Source organism: Chiroxiphia lanceolata, chromosome 8 (genome assembly GCF_009829145.1).
Source record: "Chiroxiphia lanceolata isolate bChiLan1 chromosome 8, bChiLan1.pri, whole genome shotgun sequence".
NCBI lineage: Eukaryota > Metazoa > Chordata > Aves > Passeriformes > Pipridae > Chiroxiphia > Chiroxiphia lanceolata.
In genome coordinates this window covers 19,742,095-19,768,508 of record NC_045644.1, presented here as the reverse complement: position 1 = coordinate 19,768,508, position 26,414 = coordinate 19,742,095, and the positions used below count along the sequence as shown (strand labels likewise).

Here is a 26,414-nt window from a genome sequence, read left to right as displayed (position 1 = left end):
GTGACAGGGTCTTACAGCACAGGATGTCCCAGATTCTGGATGGTCCTGTTTCCTGGGCACTGTCATCCACAGAAGATACCAATCATTTCTCTGCTGGTACACTCACCCCTAGGTGCCAGAAGGCACAGCAGCCTAAGAAAGAGCCCCTCAGAGCAACACGCAAAGCAGGAGCTTGAAGCTGGCTTTGCTTGTGCTGCCTGAGAAGGGACTGAGAAGCCATCCCAAGCGGCCATTTCTAGTGGCTGTGACTACCTTCAGGGTTCTCTTCTGCAAAAAGCATCAGAACTAACAACAAAGGGCAAGCTCAGACAGAAAAACTCCATATATGTGCATACACACATGGACACACACACCAACATATTGCTGTAATATGTCAAACCACCCAGGTTGTTCAGACATGTCTGGAGTGCACATAGTGAGCAGGTTTTGAAAGCATGTACAAAGATTTCTAGGACAGACAAAAGGCCAGAGCTTCTTCTCAGTTCCCTATATAATAGACAACTGTTAGAGCAACAAGAGATGGTAGGCTTTCTGAATCCTTTCAGGAATACAGCCTCTTCTGCCTCAAAGAGTTTTATCCTCTTCAGGCCCAGAAGAGGCCATACCACCAGCATGCATTCTCTACCATGTAGGTACAACAACAGTGGAAGTCCCATAGCACCAGAGTCTGGTCCCTGAGCTGCTTACTTGGTCACATTTGTCAGTAAAGACTGTGAGTTTGCCTTCAAAAGAGTCAAATCATGGTGGAAGGAGACTTGTGACATCCAACCCATGTCTACATTTTATAAGAACATCAACGGTGGAGGGAAAGTGCACTGAAACAGTCACCTTGGTCACCTCCTCTGTGTGCTGAACACACTGTGTTAAAGGCCTTTGCAGCTCTGATTTCACGAACCTTATTAGGTTTGGCAGGATTTGTGAGAGAAGGCAGGCAGACCTCTCAGGAAGGAAACCCTCAGGGACTATGTTCACGCTTGCCTGTTCCTTGCACTGGGGAGAAGGAAAGCCTTCGATGTGAATCGCCCAGCCAGGGCCCTGGTGCTTCAACGGAAGGCAGTGATCTGTGGGCCATGTTTCAGCTACAGAGGTCTTCTGCTCTGGTGAGATATGTAACAGCTTGGTAACCTGCTGAGGAGGTGCTTAGAGTAGAGCAGGAGAGAAGGCTGAAATGGATGGAGATCGGTGCAGAAGTGGGAAATGGAGGCACTGGAGCAGGGAAACAAAATGCAGCAAAGCTCATGGGTGATCTTATTTTTAAACAGAACAGATTGCACTCGCTTTGGTTCTCTTACCAAATACTCATGAGCAGGGAGAGATGTGTCCAAAGACTGTTTAGCATTTGGGCACCAGGACCTGTGTCTGGCTGCTGTGGTTGGGGTTCTTGCCATGACACAAAACAAGGAACACCAGCTACAGAGTTCTCATGTCTCCTACATTCTTAGCCTGGTGCCCATGGATTGTTTCTGGATGTGCCTTTGTATACACTTTAGGAGATGAGAGTGCTCAGTTTCTTATCCTGTCCTTCCTCTCTGAGTCATTAAGATTTACTCATTGTTCTTTCTCTCCCAGTCTGAGTGCCTGGAGGAGCTACCCCTAGATGTGCTGCAGTCCTGGGGAGCAGCTAAACTCAGTGTCATTAACACCTGCCACTCCTGGTGTTTCACACCTAGCCTCTCATTTACTCTCCATTCAGACCTATCTTAGCTTTTCTCTTGTGATTCTCTACTCCACCTGCCTCTCCTGATTGCTGCCAATTGTCTCCAACACTAGGACACTAGCCCTTCAGTGGCTCCTGGGTATCTCTCCCCCTCTGCCCCTTTTGTATGTACTAGTCATCTCCACTCACAAGCAGTTTCCAAACTAGGAGAGAAAAATTAGGTCTGAAAAGGAGCAGAGCAACACTGTAAAAAAAATTGAGATGCCCTGGCCAAAACAAACACCAGGCTTTACTGAAAGAGATAGCTAAATATTGAGATGCACTTGGGACCTAGTGGAACGTAACCAGTGAGGCCAGATGGAAGGTGAGTACAAGAGCTCTGGCTTAAATAGCTTAGGAATGTTGTGCACCTTCTTGTGGCATTGTTGGGTGAGCTGTGCAACCGAGTGCTTTTTAATTTTTGTTCTCCTCTTCACCTGTGTTATTGCCTTCATCTTCAACATAAAAATCCAAACATTTAGTCTCGCTTACTGTTTTGGGTTCTCTTTGATAACACTTGCTACTTGGTGGTTCCCTGCTTTTCTTCCTCTGTCTCTCTGTTAATGAAACTGAGGAAGTGTGCATCAGAGTAGGGGACAGCTGAGGTTTCTAAGCCCTTGCACTTTATCTTTCACCTAATGTGATGCTCTGAGTTGGAAGGTTGTGGTTCAATAGGCCTCTGTTAAGGTCATATAGCACTCTTAGGCATCTAGGAAGGCACAAAAGAAAGGGGAAGTTAGGGATGAGACAGAGCGAGTTTCTTACCTCTCCTTCAGAATACAAGCTGTTTGCTCTAATGCTATGTCATGTTCTGCTGTCGTGCAGAGTCCCTTTGGAGAAGGATACTCTGAGACTCCGGGTGTATAGCACCTACTGCAAAAAAGTCTGAATCTGTTCAGGGCTGCCACAACAAATCCTAATGGCAGAAGCTCAGGCCTTGGGAGTGAATAAAAGTTAAATTAGTTTTTAGGAATGGCTGGTGGGGCCACTTGGACTTTGCTCCTGAGAATGGAGGTGAAATGCCTACGTAATGTTGTGTATGTCAACATTCATGTCTAGGGAGGGAGCTGACCTCTGTAGAGCTGAGTTGGGACAGATAAAACACACTTTAATCCTGTTAACCTCCTGCAGGCACTGAGGCCCTCAAAAGGAAAGCAGAAGGATGGAGGGCCCATTCCTGACTTGCAAATAGAAATACAAACTGCACTTGAGGGACCTTGGGCTGAGTGCAGGAGAATCTTGTACTGGGAATCTTGTGTTGCTGCCCCAGCTCAGCTTGGTACATTTCTTGGTCTGAAGTCCCAGGCTTTGTCCTAAAGGTGTGAGAACATGGGGCAGTTGCAAGTGGTGTCTTTCCAGATGTGCTTTGTTAGGGAGGACATGGGAGCTTCTGTTCTCCTTAGCAATCTCCCAAAGTATATCTCCCTAGAAGCTGCTATACAGCATAGCTATATGCTATATCCCTGGTCTAGGTCTCTATTCCCAGCTTTCTGATCAGACCTCGCCATTTCTGCCCCCTCTGCATGTGTTATTCCCCTCTCTTCATCTACCTAGACTGTGATAGAAAGGAGCATCTCTGTATTTTTATTGTACATCATATGGTAGACATAGGTTCTCTTTAATGTTACTAACAGCAGTGAATCAGATTGGTAAATATCTGAGCACGTTTATGATGTCAGCTTTTTAACTCCCAAAGAACTGCCATGGTGGTTTAGGTGCACTAGACACTTTACAGTATAGATTTTGTATCTGTGCCTGATTACTTACCCAGATAATACCCATGTGTAGATCTGTTGATCCTATAGTTCAACTACTCGTGACTTCTGTCAGAATCAAGCCCATGATATCTCAGCGTAGCACACTAGTTAAATATTGATTTCCTTTTCTCTTAGATTTGCTTGAAACCTTCCTTATCTTTAACCAGTTATGGATTTAGTACTACTATGAATTCAGATAATGGACTAAATGATTAACAAAACCTGACAGAGTCAGATTTCTTCTACATAATCTGCAAGTCTTGCAAAAGCCAACTTCCCCAAGGCAAGCAGCAGTTTAACCAAGTAAGGGAGGCCAGTCAGCACTAGCTTTGACGTGATGAGCAATCAGGGTGGAAAAAGCATGATGAGATGTTTTTTTGTGCCTAGGGTGGTGAATTTGTATATGCAGCAGTTTCAGCACATGTGTATACATATGTACAGGGTGTGTCTTTTGGAATGGTTTACTGGAGCTTTTGGAAAAGAAGAGTTAGGAGGCATTACTCAAACATGATGTCTGATATTGCCATCTTCTCCATTGATCTCAGAGCTGCTTTTATACAGTGAGCATTGGAATCTGCTTATTGATGCATTCAGTAGAGAAGGCAATAGTATAATCATCATGCAGTTCCTCCTGGACCTATTTCTCATGAACTCTTGCTAGTTCAATTCCCTGAAATACTTCATGAGCTTTATGAAATTTAACATTAGGCAGGATAAAACACCCTGTGTTAAAAAACACTCTGGATCCTCAGGGCAATGAGATCAGAATCCTAAAGAAAGCAGTGGAGAAAGAGATTTGAAAATTTTGTGTCTAGTGATTTTGCAGGCCATGCCTGACTTGACCAAGTGGTGGCAAGTCTTGGCCCATGTGAAAAGCGGGACTAGAAGGAACCCTCAGCACCACATTCAAACAGATGTTTTTGTGATGCTGTGGTTCAGGCTGCAGGAAGAAAGGAAGAAGAGAACAGGGCCTTCAGCACAGAGCAGAACTCATAGTCCTCAGTAACTTCTTATCCACTCTGTGTGCTGGGACACGTGCAGGACATGTCTAGTGTGACCAGAACCTGTAAGAAAGGAGCAAAGTTCAAATCACCTGCAAACAAGAATAATGCTTTTCAGCAGGACTCCTCCAAGCCTCACTTTTTCCTAGGTCTCTTCCCCCATGCCCAGGACACCATCGTGGTCCCTCCTGTTCTGCAACCCCATAGTGGCAGCCAGATCAGAGACTCAAGGTAGCAGGGGCTAAGGAGCAACAGCAAAGACGTCAAACCTGCACTAAAACCTGCATGAGATCTGAAACATGACCAGGTTGTTCTTTCCTTGCTATCACAACATATAAAGCGAAGCCTGCAGCATTATTTGTTTAATGTCACTCATTAAAAGCAACAGGGCTTTGCTAAAGCTTTACACTGGGCTAATGCCTTTGCTGTCTTTCTGCAAAGACCACATCCTTTAATCTGCAATAAAGGCTGACAGTTTACAAGGCAAATGCCCCTTTTTGTGGATGAGTAGCACAAAGCAGTGCTGGCACCCACCAGCCTACAGAGCGGTGGGTGAGAGAAAAGTACAGTACACAACATCAGGCTCTCATCGGGCTTGTTGAGAGTATTCATCTTTTTAACCACAGTCCTGGCCACTGTTTTCTATCCCTATATTGGCAGAAATCTTCCTCAGCAACAGTATGAGCTAGATAACAGGATTAGTAAAATGATACAGCTGAAAAATACTCGTAATTGGGGTGGGACATGAAACAGGCTGACAATCATAAGGCTCTTGAAGAAGCCTAGAAGACTGCTGCTTGAAGAATGGGCTACAGAAAAGCCAGAGCTTACAGCCAGATGCTGTATTTGGCAGATTTGGTTCCTCCCCACATCTGGGGTCTCTGCCTATTTCTTTGCCATCAGGATGAGCTTAGGCACAGGGGGCAGAGAAGTGGATTTTCCATTCCATGAAGTGTGGGAGGAGCAGTACTGTTTCCCAAAATTGGCATCCACCAACTCTGTCTGAGGAGCAGTGTGCAGCTGAAGGTAACTCTCAAGAGTAACCTGAACTTTTAATTGTCCTCCTTCAGCGAGTCGTTAGCCTGCACCACTGTGCAGACACTACGTGGAGCAGCAAGCTCATGACTCAGAAAATGCTCACCTTTGCTCTCAAGCACACAGGCTCTTTTTTCTCACTCTCCCAGGCACATGACAAGAGAAAATTCTCTCCGCAGCTTGTTGAGGGGTAGTGAGTATTTAGGGTTGAAATACGTTTAAAGACAGAGATGTGCATGCTTGGTGAAACACTAGGGCAAAAGTCTTCAATGTAGGCAGATTTTCCTCAAAGGAGGAAGTTAAATCACAAAGGAAACATGAACTTGAGTCCATTTCTGACCCACAGAGTGACTGAAGATAACATTCAGCAAACTTGATCCTTGGGTGTACCTATGGTAAAACCTGCCCTTCTGACAGATCTCTAAGGCTACTTCAATACCCCCATAAACTCACCTGCTGACTCCTGTCAGCCCTGTAGAGCAGTGTAGCTTCCTAGGTGTGGGTGTCTTCTGTCTAGTGCATCAACAGCATTGAGTGCATCAGCATGCCTGGAGGGAGGCAGCTGTTGGAAGGGGAAGAGATGAGCCTTTGGAGTTTTTATTATTGTTACTGACTGGGTAGCTAGTGGTATGTTTCAGCTTAGCTGAGCTTTAAATTGTTCTAGCAAGAGGTGTTGTTAGAAGAAAGCAATGCTGTACAGAACTGCAGAGGGTAGTCAAACCGGAGACAATTAATATGGTGACTTGACAGCCCTGCTATAAATCATACTTATAAACCATAAAAGTGAGCTTTTCCTGCATTCACAACACCAAGGAGCTTGGGGAGACAGAGCTGATTTATAAAGACAGTAGTGTTTGGGAATGGGAAGACGAGGAGAAGCCTTGACCACAAACCAAAGGAAATAGGATAATTCCTGCTTTCACACGTTCTCCTGGCCGGGAACACATGGCAGCACGGAAATGCAGCCTGGAGGACAACGGGTCACCCCAGCGAGATGCCCTGACCTCCCCGGTCCCAGCAAGGGAGCACCCGGGGGAGCACGCTGCCTTTGGAGGGGTAAGATCGGAGTGTCACTGCCACTCTGGGAAGGGCTCACAGGGCTGCCTGTGGCCCCAGCTGACCCGGCTGGACTGGACACATGCCCTGGGTATGATGACCTTCCCAGAAGGTGGGAGGAACAGTGGGTGCTTCCTCCCACTCCCCGGCCGTGCCCCCCGTGCCGGGGCGCGCAGGAGCCGCGGGCATTTCACCGAGCATCTCGTGTCCGACGCCCACTCCCCGCGTCGGGGGTTCCCAAGGAGCGAACGCCGCCGTTTTCCCCGTGCCGCTCTCCCCGCCCCGGGAAGGCGGGCTGACAGCGCGGGCAGCCCGCGGCGCCCCGGCGCAGGGGGGTTCTCCGCGCCGCCGCCCCGGGCCCCGCGTTCCCGGCCGGGAGCAGCGGCTGCCCCGGCGCGGCTCACGCACAGGCGGCGGCGGGAGCGGCCCCGCGCGGCGCCGGCACCGCCCCGGGGGTCGCGCCGCCCGCCGCCCGGGCTCCATCACCGCCGCGGCTGCCTTCGCCCGCGACCCGGGGGGTTTGCGTGACACCGCCGGCACTCCCCGCCGCCGCTTTATGTAACCCGCCGCTCGGACCCGCTTATAAAACGCCGGCAAGGCAGCGCCGCCGCCACCCCGAGCGCCGCGGCAGCCGCGAGGTAACGGCGCGGGCAGGGCCGGGCCGGGCCGGGGCGGGCGCGGCGGAGCCCTCGGAGCTCTCGGGGGGGGCAGCGCCCGGCGGGACCGGGGCCCGAGGCAGCCCCGCGGGCGGGAGGGGACTCGGGGAGGGAAGCGGAGCGTGGTCGGCCGGGTCGGTTCGCGGCTCCGGCTTAGCAGCGGAACCGGCCCGTGGGGCCAGGTGGGAGGCAGAGGGTCAGTGTTGCAGCCCGAGCCTACCTGTAGCTTCTGCTAAGCTTCCCTCAACTATCCGTGCACACACCCGCAGCACTGGTTTGGCTTGCCAGTGCTAGTCGGTAGCTTTGCAAAAACCTGCATAAAAGGGTGTACGGTGAGCTAAACCAAAGAACCGATCCAGGACAGATACAAGACCAGTGTTCAAAAGTCTGACAAGGTCTTTCTCCCTGGTGTTACTCTCATCCGGACTTTTTTTCTTCTCCTAATCTGTTGTGCAACCTTTCAAATATATAAACCATCTCTTGCTGATGTAATCGGCATATCCTATCTTGTTTCCCATAAGCAAGGCTTTCCCAGGGGTGACTAGCCTCAGAGTTCAGCGTTGTGTCCAAGCTAAACAACCCTTCCTTTTCCTCACCGCTTTTATTTTACTTATACAGGAAAAAGCTACAGCAACTTGTTGAGCTTTCAGTAATAGCAAGAGGCAGAGACAAAAGGACAATTCCCATTTCTTTAAATATGGCTTTTGTAGATCCAGTTTCTTAAAAGGACGACCATCTCTCTCCCTGCAAAGTCTTACTACTGCTGCAGTGGTGGTCCTATTGGTTATCACCCTCTCAGTCCTGGGAGGAAAGAAGTGCAGATAGTGGGAAAGGGGTGACTGATGTGATACATCTATCTTCCCACAAAATTCAAGGAACTACCAATGGATGTCTTTGTGGACAGATCTCTCTCCTTGCTCTTTTAGCCTCGTGAGCACCTTGGCTTTTCCCAGTGTCACAGTAAATTTTTAGCTCTCCAACAAACACTGCCATGTCAGAAGCTAGAAGTGAAGTAAATGATTAGACTAACTTGTGTTAGCCTAACTGTTGTGTTCAATTTCTGGAAGGGGTATGTAGTAATTCCTCTCTTTATTGCTGTAGTTTTCTGGAAAGGGAAAAGGAATGTTTATATCTGCAAGGGCCCCTGGCTGAAAGGCGTACGTTATGCCCAGCTGCAGAACTTGGGGAATGTAGGGTTTCCAAACTCCTAACATGTAATGTCAAGGTAAGAACTTTAACCTTTTTCTATTTTCAAAATGAGTGAAGGGATCCAGACTTGGTCTGCATCAGTTACAGCAAGGGAAGCAGCCCCTTGATAAAACAGCTGTGCTGCTGTGACTAGTAAGTGAATTAATATTAATAGTTATACCCACATTGGTATATTTCCTACTTTGTAGGACAGGGAGAACAGTTCCTTTCCTTTGCTGTTTACATGTTCTTGCTTTCAGGTGTCCCATCGTGAGCTACTGAGACAGCTTATCTGCTTGAACCAGAATGCTTTACAATTTTATGATAATAAGCAGATAGCATATTTAATTTTCCATAATGTACCAGTTTGTACCATGTTTTTTCTTACTTTGGCATACCTCTTTCCTCGTGGAAGAGGTCATTCACATTGGTATCTCGGAAACAAACTTGTGCCAGGAAACAGGATGCATGTGGCTGGCCTCATTTTTATAAGCACAGCCATTTTTCTTCCCGTGGTTCTTCACAGAGATTTGTTAATAGGGTTGCTCTGCTGGCTTTGTGGGGAGGTAAGCATGTTATGACTGAAGAAGAGGAGCTTGAGTCTCTTTAGCTTAAGTAAGTGGTAGCAGTTTCCATTTGTAGTGCCTGCTGTGTTGGAAAAGACAGTGACCATCACAGATGGGCTTTGGTTTTTCCTCATTAGATGCTCTTTCAGCAAGCATAACTTACTTCAAGAACATACATGTCTTGTTCTTAAAGGTTAGTTCTAAATCTGTGGGTTTCCGTGCCTTTGGAGACTACTGGATGTCTTCCAGTGCGGATGTCCATCCTTTTGGAAACTTGGCACATGTAAGGATTGGTGTGGTGTGCGTGAACTTGCTTTTCCAAGACACTTTCTGGAGAAATCTTTGCTCACGTCTCCTTCCTTGCTTGTTTCTGTGTTCTTTGTCTCAACAGATGGGAACTGCTCAAAACAACAGTGACCTCAAACATCTCCATGCAGTGGAGCTTGACCTGTGTAACAAAGACATGATGGCAGACACATTTGATCACAGCATTATTTCTGTTGGAGAAGAGGAAGGAGCAGGCAATTTCCAACGTTCTCTCCCAACACAAGAGTCCCTCCGATCTCCTCGGGGCTCTGTCGTGAGTTTCCATAACATCCAGTACTCCATTAAGCAGTCCAGTGGATTCCTTTGTAAACGGAAAACTGTGGAAAAGAAGATCCTTCATAATGTTTAGTAAGTTCTTGCTTAAATGAGATGCTAGAGGGTAGGAATTAATGTGCTGCTGTGAATCAGTGACCTCATGTCACCTTCCAGATCCAGCTGGTACAGAAATGACTACCCTCCTGCCAGTCAGCAGCTCAAGTGAGCACTTTGTGATTTGCTTTTAGGCAAAATAGCTGGGATATAGCTGGAGCAGTTTCAGTTGTCGATTTGAGCAAATTAGGACCAAACTTGTGTGAACTCTTCTGCCAGAAGATCTGAGGGTTCCCCTAACTGTTGTTCAAGCCACAGCCAGAGGAAATGAGCAGCAAGAGCTCAAGAGCTAGTTCAGCAGGGAAGACACTTAACATCTGTCTTTTGTAGATTGTTTTTTATGTCCAGCTTTGATTATGTTCTGATGGGCAGTCAGGGGCAGAAAGGAAAAATGCACATTGATTTCAGATTTAAGGAGAAGTTTTTAATACTCCTTTCAACAGCATTTTGAAAAGCTCTACTAAAAGCTGCATATAGACAGTCCTTCATTTGTAAATAACTCTTTCTTCCAGTGGCATTATGAAGCCAGGCTTGAATGCTATCCTGGGGCCAACGGGGAGTGGAAAATCTTCGTGAGTACCTTCATCTGCTCCTTTAAGTGGACAGTCAGCTGTTCAAAGGGTATTTGGGATTCTGCGGGTTAGGGAAGATGTGAGGGATCTGCAGGCTCAGACCTTTGCATGCCTCTGAGAAATCTGGTGATGCAGTTTGACCTCCTGCCCCTCTATCAGCTTTGTTCTTGTCCTGCAGCAGTGCCACAGCCCTCATCTGCTCCAATTGGTCCATACTACTGCAGTCACCTTTGGTGGTGGCCTGAATTTACATACTAGGTGGAGCTGGGGTGACTGGAGCTCAGATGTAGGCACTGTCCTTACTGGTAATGGGATGGGGATGGGGTGCAAGCTCATGGGCATGATAGATGTCATCCCCTGCGAACTCACTGCAGCCAGACTTCCTTGAAGCTGCTAGGCCAGACCCCTCTCTGACAACTAACAGGAATATGTTGTAATACAATACTAGAGTCTCTAGGATGCTCTGGATCCTCACCCCAACTTGACTGTGGCCTGCTGATGGGGGTGCCCATATGCTTGAGGTTTTTAGATGAAAGCATAGAGAAATACCATGCAGATTGTCTCCAACTAATGGTGTTAGTGCTGTTTTCTCTCCTGTATAACCATGGCAAAAGAGCTCTCTGTCACTCTCTGCCTTTGAAAATGTCAGACACTGGTAAATATGGCCAGGGTTTGCACAGGTGTCTTTGTGGTGACCCTTGATCTTCCTTTCTAAGGTGCTGGTTACTCAGGATACTTTCAAGAGCAGTGCGTCATCGGGGCAGTTTACTTAGCTAGCAGACAGGCTGGCCACTGCACTGGCAGTAAGGAGAATGCAGTGATACGTTAAAAGAAATTACTTTCTAGAATTAGTCTTAAATCCCGTCTTGTTTATACCAATTTGGATTAATTTCCTTGAGATCAAAGGCATTAGTTCTGTGCTCCCCTGGCTGGAGAGCAGCCTGCAGCAACTCGGCAGGGTGCTTTTGTCTCTATGCATTTGAGGTTAGCTGTAAATACACAGGCTGAGTTTATGTCTGTAGGGGGTTCACTGTTGTGAATTGTGAGTGTCTGTATACTGCCATACTGCTGTGGCACACAGTGTGCTGGAAAATCCTGTATGTGTCCCAGGCTTACTGTACCCTTAAAGAGCTAAAGCCCCCAGAGTAGAGGAAGCCCCTTTCTGTGTCCTGGGTTGCGGCATACTGTGAGCAGGCTGTAACTGCAGTCCTGACTGGTGGTACTTATCCAGTCAAAGGTAAAAGCAGCTGTTATTGCAAAACCTAATGCCTGGTGTTTGTCTGAAGTCTCCTAGATGTGCTGGCTGCCAGAAAGGACCCAGCAGGCCTGTCTGGAGAAGTGCTTATAGATGGCATTCCACAACCTCCAAATTTCAAGTGCATCTCAGGATATGTTGTACAGGTGAGTAACCACATTCAGTAAGGGCTGGGAGCCCTTGGGATGGAAGACCAGATAAAATGAGCAAAGCATGAACTACTAGGTTAGGTAGTTTTCAGTGGTCCCCACAGAGTCTCATTTGATAACTCTGATGTTACATATTTATTATTTTTCTGGGATATGGAAGATAAGAAGATCAAACTGTTACTCCAACCTAGTCAAGCACATAGGTGTTTGTCTTCCCAAAGCCACATAGGCTACTGCCCAAACCACTGGGCTGCTGTGGCTTGTTCTTTGGGCTCTATCCTGAAGTACTAGCAAAGATTTAAATGAAATGGTGAGGAAAAAACCCATGACACCCCAAATCTCTTGTTGTTAAACTCAGAATCATTTCTATCTGGCAGAAGTACCTTCAAACTATCAGACAATAATTCTAGGAAATAAGTAGATCCCTGCTGTTCTTCCTCTGATTCTAGCTGGCTGTGACAGAGCTTCATTCCTTGCAGAGACAGGAAAAGCCATCTGAATCTGCGGAATTGGGTGGAGGCCTGAACCAATAATAGACCCTCAAAGCCCTGGGGGACCTGGGGAGAAGGGGATTCTTGGCAGCCATATGAGCATCCAAATCTGGAAACCATCCAGGGATCTGACTGCAGGCAGATATGAAATAGGCAGCTGAAAGCTGCCAGCTGAGGGGTTCTGGGAGAATACATGTGACAAGACTGGTGCTGAATCTTGATTCTGCAGGTCAAGGATCCCCAGATCCTAGTGAATGGCCAGGAAGTTTCTTGCAAGCAATCCCAGTTTGAGACATTTGTCTCTCAAATGTCCAAAGCAACTAGTCATAAGCTTAAAATGATAGGCAACTTGATGAGACATTAAATGGTCTCTCCCCTCCCACCCTGCACAGTACTTCTTAGATCAATAAAGATGGCCCATACAAACAACACTTAAATCCTAAATACATCCATCATTATAGGATCAGTTTTATGCAGATAAGCGTACAGACATGCTAAGTCATGTGTTATCTCTATAAAACTGCTGGTAGCCTCTCCATTCATGCCTCGAGAGTGAAGATGTCATGCCATGGTTTGTTATGTTTGGTATTTAGGTGGCTTAAATTCACAGTTAGTTTCCAGTGCGATGACCCAACAGGTGGATCTGAGGGTGGGGAATGGGAGGCTAGGGTCAAAGACTGGGGGGCTGTGGGATGATAGGAAATGCCTAAACCAGCATTGGCAGCAAAACAGCACGTTCTGTCTTCCTGTTAACTCCAGTGCAAAACATGGTTGGCTGACACATCATTTGTGCTACTGATCAACTATATCTGATGTGAGAAGAGTCCCAAAGCAGGCAAGAATCTGCTGTCCTGCAGCTTCGGGGATGTGTTTTCCAAAGGGCATTAGATTTGAAAAGTGCCTGATTTAACAGGCATGTTTTTCAGCAGCTGCCCAACCCTTCTCTCATGGTAGGATGCAGAATTGGCACAAATATCAAAGTAGGGATGATGGAGAGTCATGGAGCTCTGGATGGACCTGATGACAACTCTGTTTGGCTCATGGTTGTTGCAGGTTGGTGTAAGCTGCCCAGATGTCTGTCAACTGGATAGATTTGATTCTCAGTCAAAGTGAATATGACTGTTGAAGCTTTTGTAAAGGGGTAGCCCTTAGAATACAGTCTTGTGTCCAAGAGTTATAGATTATTTGAGACATGAAAAATTTAGGAGTATCTTGGTGCAATATTCTTGTTTCTCTGAGAAGCTGCTGCCAGCAAGGACCCGAGGAAAACTCCTCATTGGCAGCTGAACTTGGCAGGTGCTTTGGACCACAAGATAAAACTTGTAATTGGCAACAGAGCCAACCTGGGTGACTCCCTGAATGTCACTACCTTGAACATTGAGCACTAGCAATGTCTTTTGGCTTCAGCTGGACTGACAGAAATGTAACTCTTTACAAAATCAGCTACCTGCACTGCCTCGCTTTGGCCAGTAAGAAAAATGCACGTCCTGTACAGAGTGGTACTGTCTGCACTTCAACTCCTGAGCCCGAAAGCAGGCTTAGGTGGTGCTTGGTGGAAGCTGTGAGGCCTGCAGAGCTGCATTCTCCCCTTGACTGCTACTAAGTGACCTTGAATTTCATGTCATGTAAATTTTGAAGCAGTTGTCTCTCAGTCCGGTTTCCGCTGTGGTCCTCAAACAGCGACTGCCACTACCGGAACCCTGATGTCCTCTCAGGTAGCTGAGGAGTCTTTCCAACTGTCTCTTTTTACTGCTTTCAGGATGATGTTGTCATGGGCACAATGACGGTGAGGGAGAACCTGCAATTCTCTGCTGCCCTGCGACTCCCCAGCTCTATCAGCATTAAAGAGAAGGAAGAGCGAGTCACCCAGATAATCAGTGAGCTGGGATTAAGCAAAGTGGCTGATGCCAAGGTGAGCAGTGAGAGTACCTTTCTCAGAAATCATACTGTCTCTGGCAACTGAACTGCTTGTCTCTGGGCAGTATGGTGTATGTAGTGCAGCCACATGAAGCTAAACAGGAACCTGAGTAAACCATACTGCATGAAAGAAATTAGTCTCCAGCTCAGGAGGGAGCTTGGAAAGAAGTCTGTGTATTTGCTACTAAAAGGGGAAGATTTTGGACCACGTCCAGCATGTTGTATAAATTCATAGGGGAAAAAGTCGCTTAGTCATTGTGCCTTGGAAAGCTGCTCAGTCACTTCCTGGCTTTGTGGGACTAGATAGGGAAATTGTTTTTACAGTGCTGAAAGCAGTGAGGGATAGAAAACTGGTCTGTGATGGAGAATTTCTGTGCAGAGCTTGTTCCTCCCAGCAGCATTTTTACTCTTACTTTATTTTTACTTTACTTACCTCACTCATACTTTAGTAGCAGGCAAGCTACCAACAAAAGGCATCCCTGAACACCAGTGCCTCCTCTGACTGCTGTGGTCTCATTCTGTCTCTTCCTTATCACTGTCATCCTTGTCCCTTGAAGTCATAAGGCACCTGGTACTTCTGAAAATCAGGCTCAGCTTACTGCTGCACAGCCCCTCACACTGAGTCAAAGCCATCATCTGCTCCTGGCCCTAGAATTCATTAATCGGACTCTGAAAATGAAAAGGGCTGCTGGGTGCAGAGAGCCCTCAACTCCAGAGCATGCACTGATTAGGTCTTGTTGAAAATATCTGATTTCTTCTGCTTGTAGGTAGGAACCGAATTGATCCGGGGAGTGTCTGGAGGGGAACGGAAGAGAACCAACATTGGGATGGAGCTCATCACAGAGCCACCAGTCCTTTTTCTGGATGAACCAACAACTGGCCTGGATGCCAGCACAGCAAATGCAGTCCTCATCCTTTTGAAGAAGTAAGAGTCAGTTCTTCGGGGCTCTGTTGCAATTTTGTCGTCAAGTCATTAGTAAAAAAACAAATGTTCTTATGAGTATCTACAGTTCTCTTTAAAAAAAAAAAGAAAAGCTAGACAAATAGATGCAGAAGTGGTACTAAATTATTTGGGTTGTGTCCAAAGTCTTTTAAAGTTTATGGGAATCTTTCCACAGCAAGCCTTGGATTAGAGCCCAAAAAGCAGATGTAGCTTGGACAGCTTCCCTTTGTCACAAAGAGGGGTGGACTGGAGGTCAGGCCTTGTAATCATAATTTCTTGGCCTTCCATCCGAGTCTATTACAAAGGCTTTTCCCCCCTCTGGTGACAGCTTTGAACTCAGGTAAGGCTTCACCTTCAGTCTTTACCTTCATCTCCTGTGTTTTGGAGATGAACTGTCTTCTGACAGGTAGAACAAAGTTATGTTCAAGGAGGACCAAAAAGGCTTATTTAAGGACAATAACTTCCTAATCCTCCTCCTGGGTTTGTAGCATGTTGTCTGATTTTGCTTGCTGGGAACATCTTGTTCTGCTGTTTGTCTTTGATTGTCAAGGGTACTTGTTGGGCATCAGTGCTAAAGCACTTCAAAGAGTGTCTGACAAACCTCAAGGAAAACTTGTTTTGAATTTTCTTGAGAGTAAATCTTCAACAGAAAAGCTAAGAGAAATCTCAGCTGGCCAGACTTCCACGGCCTGCTATGTAAAGCCTGGTACTGCCACTGAGTGCAGTAGGACTGTTCCAGTTAGTCATGTTGGCGTCTGTACAGAAAACATGTAAGGAGGGTTTATACACAGCTGTGCCCTCAGGCTTTGCTACCTACAGACAACATCATACTTTGTCTACCTGGACTGCAGTGATGGTCTCTTGTAACGATGGATGCTGTCTTGGAGGTCCCACAGGCAGCATCTGACACAGTGACAGAGAAGGGGAGCTACAGTTTTTCTGGGTCAAGACCCTAAGCAGTTGACAAGTGTTTTTCTTAGATTTGGATACTTGTTTTTTGCTTGGGTTAACATGGCCTTCCTGAAATTCAAAGTGTGGTGTATTTGAGAGATGTTTTATTTCTATTTCAGGCTCTCAAGAAGAGGCAGAACCATCATATTTTCTATCCATCAGCCCCGCTATTCCATATTCAAGCTGTTTGACAGTCTGACACTGCTGGCTTCAGGAAAGGTGGTGTACCATGGTCCTGCAAAGCAGGCCCTGGAGTACTTTAGTTCTATTGGTAAGTCTTCCATGCCAAGAGCAAAGGCAACTGGCTAATGAGTTAAATCTGTGTGTAGATTTTTATCCTAGCATGGGACAACAGTCCTGTGCTGTTTTATCACTAGGATGCCAGAGACTGTACACATACAGTGTGGGTAGTATTATGTTAGAACAGCAAAAACATGGAATGATAAAACCAAAAATTTTCAGACAGCAAATTTTCTCCTGCCTTTGTTTTGTCTGGCATCAGGGCAAAAACTATCACTTTGACATGTAGAAGAATGATGTCCAACAGACAAGATGATGCTTGTAGTTCTACCAGGCCCTGGTGGCAGATCTGGTGGGTTTTGAACCACAGCCTGCAATTTGGCAGTAGTCTGTACAGATTGATCCAAAAATATGCTCTAGGCTGAATGCAGGTGGGCAGCCAAGAGGACAAAATTATGGTGTGTCCTAAGATGGGTTAGTAGTTGCAGTGTTGAGTGGCTGCCCTCTCTCCAAGTAAGCAGAGTGAGGGTTTCTGACTATAATGAACAAAGAATGTGGAGTGAACTTCCAATCCAGTCTAGATGTGTGGACACATTAAATTGTAAGCTTTCCCTGGCTTTAAGGGAGATGCTTTAACCAATGTCACTGCTTTTACTCCTCCTCTTAGTAGCCCACTTCACTTCCTTTCTCTCAGGCAAGTTATAGAATAAGCGTCTTTGGTTTTTGTTTTTTTTTTTCTTTCCTCCTTGTCCCATAGATAGAACCATATTATAAGAAGCTGCTCTTGGACAGCCTTTCCTCTTCCTTGTGACCAAAAAAACACCAGAAAGAGTTGAGCCTCCAAAAGAAGTACCCGAGGCTGTAGAGCAGATGCCCAGGAACCTCTGCTGAGGAATTGTGTGTCTTACAGATTGGGATGTGGCTGAGCAGCACTGGGAAGGAGGCAAGAGTTGTCCATACTGAGCTGTGTAGGAGCAAGTTACAGATTTCTCCTCACCTGAAATCAGTGGACAATAAGCAACTTTGAAGCTCTCTTTAGATAGCTCAGATTCACCATCTCCTAAATCCTGTCCATTCTACTGACATAAGCTAGTGCTTATGAAAAGCAGTGAATTTTTCTTGTAACAGGGTTGTGGAAAAGTGATACAGTATTAGACCTGACCTTCTAAGCTGTGCTCTGTGCGATACAAACATGTTGCATGTGTGTTTGGTTTGGGTTTTTTTAAGGATATGAATGTGAACCCTTCAACAATCCAGCTGACTTCTTCCTTGATGTAATTAATGGCGATTCAACTGCTGTGGCAGCAAGCAAGGAAGATCACAGACCTGTGGACACAGGAAAAGGTAAATTGTGAAGGAGAAACCCACTGTTGGCTGGTGTAGAAGGGAAGTTGTATGTGGTAATGGCAAGCTTTTGTTCTGTAGGTTTCCTCCAGTCTAAGGGCACTTCATTATCTTTTTATTTTTCCTACTAATAGGTATACTTTGCTTCGGGCTTCTTTAAAGAGCTCAGAAACTTTTAAAAGGGATTTTTTTTTTTCCTTCAGTAATATAGGAGAGCAGTGATAAATATCAGAAATTTAAAAAAACCTATGTGGGAAAGACTGGAAAAACTAGAACTGCTTAGTCTCAAGAGATATGTGACAGAAGTTTTCAGTCACATAAGAGGCTGCTGCAGAGAAGACAGGGTAGATATGCTAAGGAGTGATGTATTTACAGGAGAGCGAAAAAGACTGCAACTAGATTAGAGAACAAACTCTCTAATATAATATAGTGAGCAGACTGTTTGGAAATATTTGTTTGGGAATGCTGTGGCACATCTATGACTGAAAGTTTATAAGGGAACAGTTTTTGTAATAGTGCTTTTTGAGGATGGGGAAGTGAATGAGAGCAAACGTTGATGTCCCGCAAATTCAGTGAAACAAAGGTTTTCTGGTGCCTCATTCTAAAAATGTGACCATTTTTATGCCACAAAACTAGGTTCAATTAAAACTAGGAAAACCCTCTCACTCAAGCTAGTCTCTTAAACTCAGAGCTAAGGCTTGAACAATTCAAATTCTCTGGCATTTGTGCTTTTTTTATTCAGCTTCCAGAGTTTCTGAGCATGTTGATGGGCCATGTCTGAAAGTTGGGTTCATGAGAAATCACAAACCATATCTTGTTTTTCTCACTCAGAGGTGAGCAGTGAAAATGGAGTGGCAGAAGATAACGTGGACAGCAGTGTGGTAGATGTGCTGCACCAGAAATATCTCAGCTCCAACCTATATCAGAGCACAAAAGAAGCACTGAGGAAAGTGGAGCTTGGACGGGGAAGCAAGCAGAGAGTATCCAGGCAGGAGCATGAGATTACCTATGCAAATGGATTCCTCACCCAGCTGTACTGGGTGTCCAAACGTTCCCTGAAAAATCTCATCAGGAACCCACAGGCATCTGTTGCACAAGTAGGTAACAACAGCTAAAAGCCACAGACTCTTTCTGCTGTCAGTCCCACAATCTGCAATTTGTAGGACAGAATTTGTTTTCAAAGGCAGATAGGAAAACAAGAGAGTCCTGTGCCACTGTCACATAAGTGGAGTGAAATGCTCAGCTACCTTTGTGGCCTTTGGAAAAAAATCTCCATTTTTGTTTAGCACAAGGATTACTTCACTGAAGACTGGGGAGAGGGGAGTACTCAATTCTCTGGTTTGTATGGGGAGCTTCTAGGATGATGTTAATTTTGTGCCTCACTGGGTTATTCTATGAATGTGCTGCTACTAACCTCTCCTAGCCACAGAAGATCAGAGGAAGTAGAAAACTGAAGAGGATAAAATCTGAAAAATTGTCATAAGAGATTTTAATTGTGTGTGTCATAGGTATACATTGCCTCAAAACAGCAAGGCTTTAGGCAGGTGTGAATCTTAAACCCTGCATATGACTTAGTAATGTTAGTTCCTATTTACTTATCTGAAGGGCTCCCTTTTTCCTTTCTTCTCTCCACTTGTAGATTGCAGTGACTGTAATCCTAGCCTTGGTTGTGGGTGCTATCTTTTTTGGTGTAAAATTGGACCGCAGTGGTATTCAGAATCGGTAAGTTGAAAAGCCACAGCTTTGCTCATTTTTCTATATGTAGCAGACAGCTTTGAGAGGCAGGGAAGGCCTTGAGATCCACTTGAAACACAAAGGAGGGTTGGGTTCACAAGCCTCTGTGTGCTGCAGCATGGTATTGCCAGAGGTCCTAAAGGGACCACAGTTCTGTCAGGCTTGCACATATGTACAAAGGGGATGAGAAAGATAAGATAAAGGATACATCTAAGATCTACAATAGCACAATTAAACATCTCCATTCTGTGAACAGAGACAGAAAAGCACTGACTTGGTGGTATGATGATGTCTGAGGCTGACAGTGTTTGACCTAGGCTGTTGTCTCACTTTTCAGCTGTTCTGTTTTGCCTTCTAGGGTTGGATCCTTGTTTTTCGTCACCACAAACCAGTGTTTTTCCAGTGTCTCTGCAATTGAGCTATTCATCAGAGACAAGAAACTATTTGTGTAAGTAGGAGGGCACTTGGACTGTTTCATACCCTGGAATGAGGTGGGGGGAATATCTTACACCCTAAACAAAATTATTTCCACCGAAGACTTGACTGCTCCCTTGCAACATCAGATTGTAATAGTAATGCTAAATTAGTCTGTAGAGCAGGGAGATGAAATGCTAAGAGCTGGGGGAAGGAGGAAATGCTTTTGCTTGCTTGCTGTGTAACAGTTTTCTGCAAAGTGCTTTTCCTACCCACTTTTTGGTAACAGCTGGTTTTGAAATCTGTGTGTGAATCCTGCAGACTGTGAACCCTGCCTGCCCTCTTGCTCATAGGGTTGAAAGTCTGTCTTGCAATGGTCCTGAAGTGTTGAGACTGTGCAAAGATGATGGGAGAGTTCTTGGAAAAGCTTTGCAACTGATGCTCAGCTAAAGGGGGCTACTGGCTGGCTTACAAGACTTCCCTGATAATCAAATGCGTGTCTCTGTTTAGAGATGTGCTTGATTATGACATTGTTATTGTATTTATTATACATAATTATTTTATAAATAATTATTTTATTCATAATTATTTATAGTTATATTTAATTATGTATTTATAATATTATGTATAATAATATATATGTTTATGTGTTTGTATGTGTGTATATGTATGTATATATAATATGCACACATGTATATCTACATATATATTAAAAATGTACTTTGGAGAAGCCTCCAGCTCATGCAATGGAAGGGTAAGAAACAGATCCTGTGCAGCAAAGAGGAAACTGGAGATTTATGCCTGGAATGCACATATCCACCTACAGGTTGCTCAGAGCAGCTTAATATTGTCCCTAACAGCTGCTCAATAGTGAAACTGCCCCATGCTGCCATTTCTTGCCAGTCTGCCCTGCTTGCCAGTGCAGCTTACCAGTTGTGTCAATGGGGATTTAGGCACCTCACCAGTTAAAGCATCTTTTCACAAGCTCAATTAAGCAGCAAAACAGTTGTAATGCTATATGATTGCCCTGTGAACTGGGGGTGAGTTGATGTCCTAAAGGTGTTTTCCCATTGTTGGGTATCATTCCTTCTTCTCTGGAAGCATCTGTATGAGTTAGCAGTGGATGAAGTGTTCCTCCAGTTTAACAGCTGTCTAAAACTTCCTCATGCTCTTGTGTTAAGGATCATTCTCTTTGAAAACAGATTTAGGAGCTTTTTTCCAATATTACTTAGCAATCACACAGCCTTTCATTCACATTCCTTGGAGGGCTGTCAGTTTGACTGCAAGGTCTGTGAGACAGATCAGCCCTTACTTTACAGAGTGGGAAGTGATAGCACAGAGCAACTTTCACATAGAGAAGGAGTCAGTGGTAGAAAGAGCAGAAACTGAATGAGGATAAACCAAACACACATGGTGAGCCTGTTTCCTAGATAACCTCTAAACCTGTACAACTCCCCTCCCTCCTGTCCTCACAGCCATCAGTACACCAGTGGATATTACCGTGTGTCTGCCTACTTCCTGGCCTTGATGATAGGAGATCTGCTGCCCATGAGAACTGCTCCAGCCATCATATTCTCATGCATCAGTTACTGGATGATTGGTAAAAATTGATGCTTTCTTGAACCTGTCATCTTCCAACATATCTGATTTCTGACTTAGCCAGAGCTTAATTCCTATATCTGTAACATGAAACTACTCAAACCTTCAGCTTATTGTAGTGCTTGGCATCATAACTTTGGAGGACTCTGGGGCAGGGGCAGAGACACCAGCAATCTAAGACAGGGACCTGCCTGACAACATCTTTTGGTAATGCTCTTTGGGCCTTTAGAGCATGCACAGTTCCTGCCAGCTTCAAACTTGGCCTTCCTGCTTTGCCTGTCTTGTGTAGGAGTCCAAGGTACCTCTCTGGGAATCATAATGTGGTTGTTTACTGGACTTTGACCTTTCTGTTTTTTGACAGGATACCAAGCTGTTGCAGGACGGTTCTTTTTCTTCATGCTGACCCTGGTACTGGTGTCCTACACTGCCACAGCCATGTCTCTGGCTATCAGTGCTGGGATGGATGTGGTGGCTGTGGCCAATCTGCTCATCACGATTTGTTTTGTCCTGATGCTTGTGAGTATATAAGGGGGTGTGTGCTCCTTTGGTGGAGAGGAGGAAAGAGCTGAGGCCAACTGACTGGACTGCATTGAACCAGCCATAGGCAGGCTAAAAATCAGTAGTCCAGTGGGGTGTCAGTCCCATGCCTGTGATTTTATTGTCACTATAGTCAAAGATGTTCTCTTGCCAGCTTGTAATTTGAGGGTCAGATCATTGCTCAGGTGCAGTTCAGCAGGTGTGATACCACCAGAGCTTTCCAAACAGTGTGCCCCCTAAAAAAAGTGTTGGGGTTTTTTTCTTAAATTGTCCTCACAAAAATTGATTTTAAAAAAATCTTGCATTTCCAGTATTAGAAATCTAACTGATCAACTAGATCATTTAAAAGGAAAAAAATCCTGAAAGAAACTAGATCTGTTGATTATTTTTTTTTTGCATTAATTTTTATTGCCCAGTGGGATTAGCAGGAGCAAACACTCTCTTTAATTCAGTATTGCCCTTGGGTTCAAGAAATTACTTCAATACTCTTCCTCAAGGACTTTTAAGGAAGAGAGCAAGAGAGAGAAAAGGGGTTTGACTACTCACAGATGAGAGCTGTGAATTCTTTTTCAAAGAGGTGGTGGTGACGCTATCAAGTTAGATATTCCTTGTCAGATGGTTCTTGGTAACTGTCTGTGTGCGTACTCTGAGCCACTGCACATCCCTTATTCTTTGATTTGCAATTTAATCTGCTTTTGCAATAAGCCAAGTAATAGTGTACTGCTTCAAATGCTTGCTGTGGGTGAGAAGTGTGCATGTGTAGTGAAGGGCAGCTGATGTACATTCAGTTAAGTCACAGTATATAAGGAGTGGCACATGCATGCCTTGAAAGACAGCGGGGTAAGCGCAAGATCACTTATGATGAAGTAGAGGCTGAAGTGTCGTGCTTAGCTATGACATCCAGTTGTGCTAAGAAGTAAAAGCAAATCTTGTTTCAGGCAGGAGAGAGCACAGATAAAAGATGTAGGCCAGAGGAGAAAACTGAAAACAGTAATAGCCCTTAAGGTTCCCCATTTTTTGGTTCTTGTTTCTCCACTTTCTCGTCTCGCAGTCATCCTTCTTTAGCCTCTGGCTAGCTCTACCATAGCACACAGTCCTCCAGAGTAAGAAACTGTGAGCATGTGTGCTTCTTAGCTCACATGTGGATGAAGAAAACCTTTCTGACCTCTTTGCATGCAGTTAGCTGAAGTACTTGGCTCTGCTGTTGGCCCAGCTGGCTGGGAGTGCTGTGAGGCTCCAACCTCCTGCCTGTAGGCACAGGCATGACAGCAGTAGCAGGTCCATCAACCCCAGTGCGCCTCTGCTGGGCAACTGCAGCATCTGTGCAGGAGTGTGCAGTAAATAGTTTGTGACTCATCAGTCTCTTCTGTTCTATTTCAGCTCTTCTCAGGCCTCTTAGTGAACCTCCCTTCAGTAATGGGTTGGCTGAACTGGCTCAAGTACTTCAGTATCCCCCGATATGGCCTCACTGTGAGTAGAAAGTAGCATTGGTCTCCTGTGAGTAATGTAGCTACACTGTTGCTTTCTGGAGAAGTTTTGAGTATAAATGAAGTTCTCTTAAAAGTCAGATTGGTTTGATTCCTTGCACGAACATGGTAAAAAAAGAACAAACCAGCCAACCCGAAAAAGGAAGCAAAAGTTAATCTCTGTGTGAGAGATGGGAGTCTCAAGAGACTGAACAAATATTTGTGTTACAGAGTTAGTGCTGCATGGACAGCAGCAGAGTGAGCTGTCGAGTGAGGCACTAATTCCTAGCCTGAATTGTTGATCCCTATGGTTTAGAATGAAGTCAAATATTGTACAACCTCTCTGGAGACTGCTGTTTGGGTGGCCAGTCGGAGGTCAATGACTGTTCAGCTGGTTAAAGGATTTACCATAATGTCTGAGTGTCTCAGTCTTCAGTGTGGCTTCCTCTGAAGTAAAATTTGACTTGCTGCCATTTCTGAGTAGTAAGGAGTGTGGTACCGGAAATCTAAGGGTGCAGCTGCTTGAAACAGAGTAATTTGACATAGTAGGTCAGCCACTGGTCACAGGTGGGACTATTTGGGAGGAATAGTGTCCTACCTTGGAGTAAAAATGAATGAAATGAATGCTCAAACTGGTACAGGGTGGGACGTGTGTGAGACCTCCCTGTTTGGGTATCACTGAGATATTTTATCGGTGTTACTGAATGTGGAAGTGTCCTCTGAGATTGCAGTGAGTCCAGGATGCCAGTGCAAGGGAACCCTTCACCACTTGCCTTGACTGACTGTGCCATGTCTTCAGTGTGTTGGTGCTGGGGTGTCTTCATGCAGCCACACGGTTCTCTGGGTCAGTCGGTTGACCCAGGTGAAAGTGGATGAACAGGATCTTGTAGCTGGCAAGACAGAAACCCATGGCTAAGTAACTTTGAAGCCAAAGACTCAGATACCAACCATCCTGCATGTGGAACTTGGCAGTTCCTCAGAAAGGCAGTTATTAAGAGTTTGAAAATAAAAAGGAACATAAACATACGATTCCAAGAATGGTGATACGTGTCTTCTAATAATCAAGTTCCTTTGAAGTGTTTCAGTTTTAATACCCAAATCACTAACTTTGCAAAAATCTGGTATCTGCCTCTTCTCCTAGGCTCTTCAGGTGAATGAGTACAGGGATCTCTACTTCTGTGGTGAGAAGAATCCAAATGCTACAGTGTTTGTGGGAGATACAGGCAGTTGTCCCCCCAGTATTTCAGAAGAAATGTAAGTAGCTCATTTCTCTCTCATGGTGGTTCTGGGCCTGAATTGTGATGGTTTACTTTAAGAGAAGCCTGACTGTTTCAAAATTTTGTACCATGCATGGAATAACCACTCACAAGCCAGTCTCAATAATGTGTCCCAAAATAATGTATTTTAGGATTATACAGTAAAACTCCACAATTACCCAAGAGTTAAGTAGGGATTAAACTTTATTCATAAAAATAGGCAGATGAGCTGAATTAAGTTTTGTGTTTGATAACCTAGCCCTGACTTACCAGTTTTCTTAAACAAACTGAAGTTCACTTAACAACTGAAACGCAATGTATGGACAGTTACAGAGTTGCTGGAAAGCACTAGACCTGTGATCAAAAACATGACTCCCCCACAGAGCTTGTTTGCAAATATTAACCTCCCTGCAGATACAGCACAAGGCTGAGGTATATATCTTTCAGTGCTTTATTTTGCCCTATTTGAAATACTCTTGAGTATTGATACTTTAAGTTGTGGCAATGCAAGTATTTCATGACACGTGCTAGAGGGCTGGCAAACTGAGGGTTTTGCAGGGAACATTGCTAAAGCGCTGTTTCCACAGCTCTTATACCCCAAACCCCTGCTATGGACCTCAACCTGCTTTTGTACTTACCATGGTTTAAGGTGGTTCTGAGATTTCCTTATAAATTGCCAGCTATCTATAAACAACCAGAGATCTAGATTTGTCCCTTAAGCTTTTTTTGATGATGGGTTATTTCTGTCACCTGTTTTGCAGAGTTGAGGGTAGAAGGATCTTTGTGGAACAGGAATAAAAGTAATTACTTGAAGACTTGCACCGCAGTAATACTAAGTTGCACCCCATGCTTTTCTTCAGGTGTTCTGGTGAAGCATACCTGTGCAGCCAGGGAATCGCACCGACCAGCTGGGCAATGTGGGAAAACATAGTGGCTCTCTTCTGCATGACTGTTATCTTCCTTACCATTGCCTATGCAAAACTCCGGTTTATGAGAAAGTTCACATAGAATCCTGCGTTGCTTTGGTCTGCAGCTTCTCAGGTCTTAAAACCGCAAAGCCTGTTAGGGCCCACTGGAGATTGCCAGAATATTTCAGCTGAGTTTACTGGACTTCAGATGGGAACCCTGTCCTCCTGTTTCTGGAGTATGATCTCCTTAGGATTGTATGATTGTGGTTTGTAAGAAGACATGCATTAATGTACGCTGCATAAGTGATTTTTTTCTAAGACAATATAACTCTCCTAATTCCTTAGGTATATATCAAACTATATATTGTAAAGCATTATTATTCTGTGGCCAGCTTATACTGGAAATATTCCTTTGAACATGTGAGCTTCTCCATCACGAAAGGTATAAGGTGATGGTGGCATTTATGCATTGCTAGTGCCTGTCACATCTGAGGAGAGCTAGAGACCATTCCCAGTGTTTTGGAGATGCATTTGAATTTGAAGTGAGTATGGGGTATGAGCTGTCCTTGCCAAGCAAGAATATTTATACTTTTGGTAGCTTCTCAGTGGAAGCTACTTGCAGAAACAACTTTTGCTTCATTAAAAACTAAACAGCAGTGGTGTAACACATCTCATCTAAGAAGAGTGAGAAATATATACTGCTGTACTGTAAAAAAACCCCTAAATCACACCAAACAACTTTCCCCCCTCTGACCAACAGCAAAAAATATATTTACTACTTAAAAGGAGAGGAAATTACCTTTTTCTTTATTTTTTTAATAAAAATTTGTATACTTAGCACTGGCAGAGTTTTTTAACAACAGACAATGATTAGCTGCACAATCTATATATATAGTGCCACTTACACTGTGGAGCTGAAGAAAAACACATAGACATTGCTGTGGCAAACTACAGCGACATCTACCGCAGTCCCCACAGGACAAACTA

The 26,414-nt window shown here is 44.9% G+C and overlaps 1 protein-coding gene across 5 annotated transcripts; it reads left to right on the top strand.

Moving 5' to 3' along the window:
• The first annotated feature begins 1,959 nt into the window (after window positions 1–1,959).
• On the top strand, window positions 1,960–26,212 carry LOC116790539 (broad substrate specificity ATP-binding cassette transporter ABCG2-like). 5 transcript variants are annotated; one of them, XM_032695599.1, is made up of 16 exons: window positions 1,960–2,021; window positions 9,347–9,630; window positions 10,164–10,223; window positions 11,510–11,624; window positions 13,878–14,030; window positions 14,803–14,960; window positions 16,049–16,200; window positions 17,397–17,513; window positions 18,345–18,610; window positions 19,153–19,235; window positions 19,606–19,695; window positions 21,137–21,261; window positions 21,622–21,776; window positions 23,178–23,267; window positions 24,405–24,517; window positions 25,380–26,212. In XM_032695599.1, the coding sequence occupies exons 2-16, from the start codon at window positions 9,347–9,349 to the stop codon at window positions 25,525–25,527; spliced, it is 2,109 nt and encodes a 702-aa protein (XP_032551490.1). In that variant the 5' UTR covers window positions 1,960–2,021; the 3' UTR covers window positions 25,528–26,212. The 5 variants fall into 5 exon arrangements, with proteins under 5 accessions (XP_032551490.1, XP_032551488.1, XP_032551489.1 ...); XM_032695597.1 differs by lacking the exon at window positions 1,960–2,021 and adding an exon at window positions 6,420–6,545; XM_032695598.1 differs by lacking the exon at window positions 1,960–2,021 and adding an exon at window positions 6,613–6,636.
• The last annotated feature ends 202 nt before the right edge of the window (window positions 26,213–26,414 follow it).

What these genes read in the sequence shown, in the direction of transcription:
- LOC116790539 (XM_032695597.1), top strand. Translation starts at nt 6,435, where the DNA reads ATGGCAGCACGGAAATGCAGCCTGGAGGACAACGGGTCACCCCAGCGA. An exon ending in TCTCAGGATATGTTGTACAG is followed by an intron (nt 11,625 to 13,877) that starts GTGAGTAACCAC and finishes TACTGCTTTCAG; the next exon opens with GATGATGTTGTCATGGGCAC. An exon ending in GGAGTACTTTAGTTCTATTG is followed by an intron (nt 16,201 to 17,396) that starts GTAAGTCTTCCA and finishes GGTTTTTTTAAG; the next exon opens with GATATGAATGTGAACCCTTC.